This window comes from Carcharhinus amblyrhynchos, chromosome 6 (assembly GCF_965287045.1).
Source record: "Carcharhinus amblyrhynchos chromosome 6, sCarAmb.v2.hapA, whole genome shotgun sequence".
Taxonomy (NCBI): Eukaryota; Metazoa; Chordata; class Chondrichthyes; order Carcharhiniformes; family Carcharhinidae; genus Carcharhinus; species Carcharhinus amblyrhynchos.
The window spans coordinates 77094614-77100613 of record NC_137329.1 but is presented as its reverse complement, the minus strand read 5'-3'; the positions used below and the strand labels follow the sequence as shown (position 1 = coordinate 77100613).

At 42.7% G+C, this 6000-nt stretch overlaps 1 protein-coding gene across 3 annotated transcripts in view; it reads right to left on the bottom strand.

The window, feature by feature from the left end:
* Window positions 1-643: 643 nt before the first annotated feature.
* pdzrn4 (PDZ domain containing ring finger 4) overlaps window positions 644-6000 on the bottom strand; it is a 463702-nt gene continuing 458345 nt past the window's right edge. For all 3 annotated transcript variants that reach the window (XM_080190726.1, XM_080190728.1, XM_080190727.1), the window contains 2 exons: window positions 5780-5896; window positions 644-2831 (listed from right to left, as the gene is read on the bottom strand). In XM_080190726.1, the coding sequence (XP_080046852.1) occupies window positions 1296-2831; window positions 5780-5896 (1653 nt within the window). In that variant the 3' untranslated portion in view covers window positions 644-1295. The remainder of the gene's footprint in view (window positions 2832-5779; window positions 5897-6000) is intronic.

Sequence of the window (6000 nt, the reverse complement as noted above, 5' to 3'; positions counted from 1 at the left end):
CCTTGCTGCATGCTCCAAAGACAGCTGCTCAAACCTTACTCATAAGACTGCTGAAGGCAATTGCTTAGATCCATATCCAAATCCTCCCTGATAGCGTGCAAGGATTGCATACCAGATGCTCAAAAGGTTTCTTGGATTGCAATCCGGTATCGCCTGCATTCTGCCGCAAATGGTTCCACTTGAAGAAACACAGTGCCCTGCCTGCCAGCAACCACTTTGTTTCAAATTAGATTTGCATAACTTGATTGTGAGCTCGCCCAGTCAAAGCACCTGACCTCAGGATGGGTGGCTTGCTTCCATGTGCGATGAGAATGCCAGTGCATTTTCTTGTCCTCTTTAATATGTCTATTACACACACTGGCCTCATTCTAACATCAAATAATATGTGTATGTGGGTTTGATTGGTAATTAAAACCCACCACACAGAAATTAGCAAAAAAAAGCATGAAGCCTCTGGAAAATTCAGTCACTAAAAATGCAATTGAAGTGTTATTGATTGTAGACTGTGGTCTTTAAAGTAACAGTTCTCCTGAAGCTGGTTTAGCCTGTTCAACATCAACAGGAAGATACTTGGTAATGAGTGCAGGAAAAGATTTTACAATAACATTTACTCTGCAAAATGCATTTCTTCAAATATAAGCAATAATTTATTTTTTTTTCATCTTCACAATAACCACATATTTACCTGACTACAGCATCAATTCCACTAGAGTACGAGTCACTCACCCACCTACACTTTACTTGGACAATACATTTTAATTTACAGTCTAATTGTACAATACATGGCTGAACAAATGGTGAAAGTTAAATGCTTGGATGTTAATAGTTTATGCTCCACCTGACAGCAGAGAAAGTAATGTGAAAGCGAGCACCGCAATGCATGTGGCCAAGTATGCAAAGTTATTCGGGGGCGGGGGGGGAGCGGTTTGGCATTATAATTATACTTTTAATAACATAAACATACATTACAAAAGAAACCTGTGTAATGATTAATGGATTTGTAATAAAGTCAGATTCTTAAGTTACATAGGCATAGTATCATATGAAATATGGCTCCCTTTTTTTAATACAAATAACAGGATTGAAGATCATGGTTTGGATGGCAGGAAGTTGTAACCTACAGACAAATGGTACCACAAATTGTAATACATTTTGTAAAAGTGATCAGCAACTGCTTGTAAAAACCGTATCAGATTAGAAGCAGTTCTCAAGATAGAAAAAAGTGACATGCCACATTTAACGAGGCAATTGTATTCTACCTCAAATCGGTAGTGTCCTTATAAAAAGAGTCCCTTTCACACAGTAGTAACCGACAGGAAGGAATTGTAGATTCTTGTGCCATCTGGAGACTTGGCACCGTGTGTCATTAGTTCTTGGATGGTCATCCAGTTGTCAAAGATTTTCTTGTTGCGCTTCCTCATCATTTTTCTGTGGCTCAGTTCGATAATGTTCACCTCCTTTTTCCCTTCATTGCCACTCTGGGGGCTCTCCCTGAGGCACTCCAGCCGGCTGCGCATCATGAACTCCCTCCGTCTCCGCTGCTCCTTGGCTCGTACCACATGCTGCTTTCGCTCTTCCTTGCTCCAGTAGCGGCCGGTCTTCATCTCACTCATGGCGTCGTCGTCTGTCGTCATTCCACAACGCTCCTCCTTGATCTTTAAGGCACGTTCCTTGAGCAGGCGGTCCCGCACAGGTCGCTTTGTGATATACCGAGTGCCATCACTGCGGATCTTCACCTTCCACTCCATCTTGGACTCGGCTGTGGCTTTCTGAGCGTCTTTGCACATGCTGACGAGGCTGAGCTGGCTATTGGCGTACTCGACGGCAGACTTCTGTTGAATGAGCTGCATATAGCTCTGGTAGTGTCTTGCGTGGGCAGGTATGTTGACATGTCTGTACGGAGAGCTGTGGTATGGCGACAGATAGGGGACGTGCTGGTTGCTTCCTTTCTCCTGGTCTCCGGATTTGCTCCCCTCTGTCACATTCTCCGTGTCTTCTCCAGGCACAGCTGTTTCTGGGGTTTCTGAGGAGCTGCTCACAGCTGGGCTGGCCTCTCTGCTGTTCTGCCTAGATGAAGCCTGAGCAGCTTCGATGGAGCTCTGCAGGTTCTTCTTGTTGGTGATGCTGACGATTCTTTGGAGTGAATTGTCTGGTGACCTGTCGACAGTCAAGGGCGTGCTGCGGCAGCTCTCCGCTGTGTTGTAGGCACTGGAACTATCTTTGTCTGACTTCTCAGGGTGCTCCATTATGTCAGCCAGCTTTCCCCTTGGTGTGTCTATGCTGGTATTGTAGTTCCTGAACCCACTACCATGGATTGACCACACATCTCCATAATCCTCCCTTACTGTCTGCAGCTGATGTGCCTGCATGATATTCTGGCACTCCAGTTCAATGTTCCTCAGTTCCTCATTGAGCATCTCCAGCTCCCGATCCACCACCTCTTGCTGCCTCCTGCCACACTCTATTGTGCTTGTGGAGTAATAAAGGTCAAACTGGCTTCGATTGCTCATCTTGCACTTCAGCTCCAGAAGTTCCTTGAATCTTTCACATTCCTCATCCTGAGTGCCCACAAAATCTGAGTCATTATATTCCCCAGATACAAAGCTCTCATTACACTGGAGCTCGCTGCTACCCAGAGTGTCCTGGCTGTAGCCCAGATCCCGCTGACTTTGCAGTGAGGTGCTGTTCTGCTCCTCTCCCATTATCTCCTGCTCTGAACTTTCATCATTCCTCACACTCTCGTCCGTGCGGCCCAACCCACTGTCCTTCTCATGGTTATTCGAAGAGGTGGTTGCCGTGTCTGTTGTTCCACCATCTTCTTCATGCTTTTTCTGCATTGATTTAAAAAAAATAATTTAGAGTCAGCAAGGAAATGACCAGTTGCTTTGAATTGTACTTGTTATTACATATCCCTTATTCATAGCATAGCAAAACATCACACCAAATAAATCAACATTGTACCAAACAAAAAAGTACTGAGAAGAGGGAATTGTAATAAGGAATTGGGTTTTAAGAAGATTTCTAAAGGAACAGGAAAAAGATTGAACAAGTGCTTGATGTGAGTTCCAGCTCTTAGTAGACTTGCGAGGATTGAGTATCCTCCTTGCACACTACATCCCCTTGAAGCAGCAACTTTAATTTAGAAAGAAATATTTGCATTATAGTGATGTCAAATCATCATGGATACACTTCACAATTAATGCTGAATCAGCCTAGCACACCATTCTTGGATCTGAATGGGACTGCTTTCAATAATCACAGTGTAGGTTACATTAATGACCTGGACTTGGGTATAACACAATTTGGGAGAAATTGTAAACAATGGGGAAGATAGTGGAGTCCAGAAGGACAAGGGAGAAAGGGCAGAAAGTGACAGAAGCAGACATAAGGCAGATACAATTTTACACAAACAGCATGCACTTCAGATGAAAAAACAGGAGGCATTTTAAACAAAATGGTATAATGCTAAAAGCTGCAACACAGAACATTTGGGGTGACTCTACATAAATCTTTGACAGTTGCAGGAGAAATAGAAAATGTGATTAGAAAACAAAGGATAATTGGCTGTATAAATACAGGCACAAAATAAGAAAGTTGTATCAAATGTTTCTAGATCACAGATTCGTCATTCTGGGCACTTCAGGAAGTGGATACAACAGAGATTTTCTAGAATGGTATCAAGCGATGAGCAGCTTCAATAAGGCTAGACTAGAGAAATTGAGATTGTTCTCCTAGAGCACTGAAGGTTAAGCGGAGATTTACTGAAGCTGAAAAATGGTTTGACGGAGTAAAGGAGGAGAAAATACTTCCGTAGCAGAGGGGTCAGCGACTGATTTCAGGTCATTAGTAAAAGAGGCAGAAGTGGGATGAAGAGTTTTTTTTAAAATGCAGAGGTTATAATCTGGACCGCAGTACCTGAAAGGGGAGTGGACACAGGTTAAACAGCAACTTTCAAAGGGCTTTGGGGATAGAGCAAGAGAGTAGAACTGATTGGACAGCTCTTTGCAGCACAATTAAAATAGGATGAATAGCCTCCTTCCATGTTAGAAGTTTCTATGATAAATAGCAATCAATGATATGATGTCTGACAATCTTCTGTTCAATCATGTGGTTGGGGGTGGGAAGTGGAAGAGTGCGTGTGAGACATTTGCTATAATTTATATCTCTGATAATCAGGTCTTTTACTTCATGTTAGTAATCCTCATTAATACTAAAGCCAATACAGTCAGAGCACTGGAGCTGCTGTGAATACTTAGCTGACGTGATGGGATAGCATGTTCATTTCAATGCGCAGTACCTTTCGATTTTTTCATGCAGCTGACACAAGGTACCTTAAATGCAGTATCTTCTGGATTGCTGCACAGCAATGTATGTGTACATCTTAGATGGCAGGTTGGATGTTCCACTGTTCAGCAATCTGCTTGGTATGAATGCAGGTCAAGCCTGAATCTTTTGAAGTGTGGGTTGGATGCCAGTCTAATGTTAATAACTCCCTGTTTGAGAATGATCCAGTTGGCACCATCACACTGGCAACCTCACCACTGGTATTCCTTTCAAGAGTACAGGAAGTGACTGCTTGGATGCAGATCAAAGGATAATCAGACAAGTAAATTGGTTTCAAGTGTTCAGGGGAGTCTTATCAGTGCTGGGTTTTATTAGGCATTATTTCCATTTAGAGACCAAATCCAATGCCAGTTGGAATTGAGATTATCAGGAATTGCGATGGGAAATCCGAATAGTTATGGGCATCTGGTTTCTGGATTCCTGGTTGATTCTCATTGTGGCAAGGTAAGGAAGAACAGGGAATTGAGGGATAGATGATCAAATCCTGTCAATGTTAGATGTCATACAGGAGAAAATCAGCAGCAGATGGTGGCTGGTAATCTGTTGCCTGAAGGACCACTTTCTCCTTGAGGAGTGCTTCCATCTGTCAGACATTGAGAAGCTTAATACAAAATCTTGCTTGTGATATGTTGCTAATTCCTGTTTGGAATATAGTAGACAGCCGGGAAAACGCCATGGAAATATTCAAGTGAGGTCCCTCGCAAGCTGAGTGGGGCCATCTCCACTCAGTTATTAGAAGTGAAGTACAAATTTTGAACACTGATTCACCGTTCCACTCAGTATCTAAAAGAATAGCTGTCATAGTGAATGGAAACGTCACAACAATCCAGCAAGGATAATTTTTTTGAGTTTAGTGCGGAATGAGATTATTGGTAAATAACAGAGAGACTCTATTCTGTACCTAACCTGTGGGGAAAGAGCACAGTAGCAGTGGTGGTTGGGTGGGGGAAGGGAGGGGGGTGGTTGCGATGGGGCTAACTGAGTCACTCTTGCAGAGCCAGCATAGACACAATGGGCCAAAAGGCCCCCTTCTGTGCTGTTTCATTCTGTGATTCTCTAACCTGTACTATTCAACTCATGCTTGGGATCCTGCAATAAAAAAAGTGTTCCATCTCATTAGAGTTGAGGAAAGAGCTTTACCAAAAGGAAAAATGATAGCTAATTCCCAACAAAAATCATGACCATGGCAAGAGTACGTGACTATTTGCTCTATTAAGAATGATTCAGTTGGTTGATATAAGGGAACTGTCAGAAGCATATTGGTCTGCAAGGCAGAAATGCTTTTTAAAATTAATGTCACCCAGGGCAAGGTTGGGGGTTGTTTCACTATAAATCTGTCTACCATTGGCACTTAAATGCAAGCATAAATATCATATAATATCGTTGATGACAAATAGCAGATGCCTGTCTGTTCAAAGGCTGTCGTGAATGTTACCTGCTCAAGGCCAGTAGCTGTGAATTGCATTGCCTGATTGTGTTGCTCCTCCAACATATCCATGTGTAGCTCATCAAGAAAATCATTCCGGTCATCATCAAGCCATCCCTCATCCAACTGAAACATGGAGAAGAAAAAGATGTTACAAGGTAATCACCAAACAGTACAAGCTCTCACTAAAGAATAAGCAAATCTAAACTGGAGTGAAGAAATGTGACATA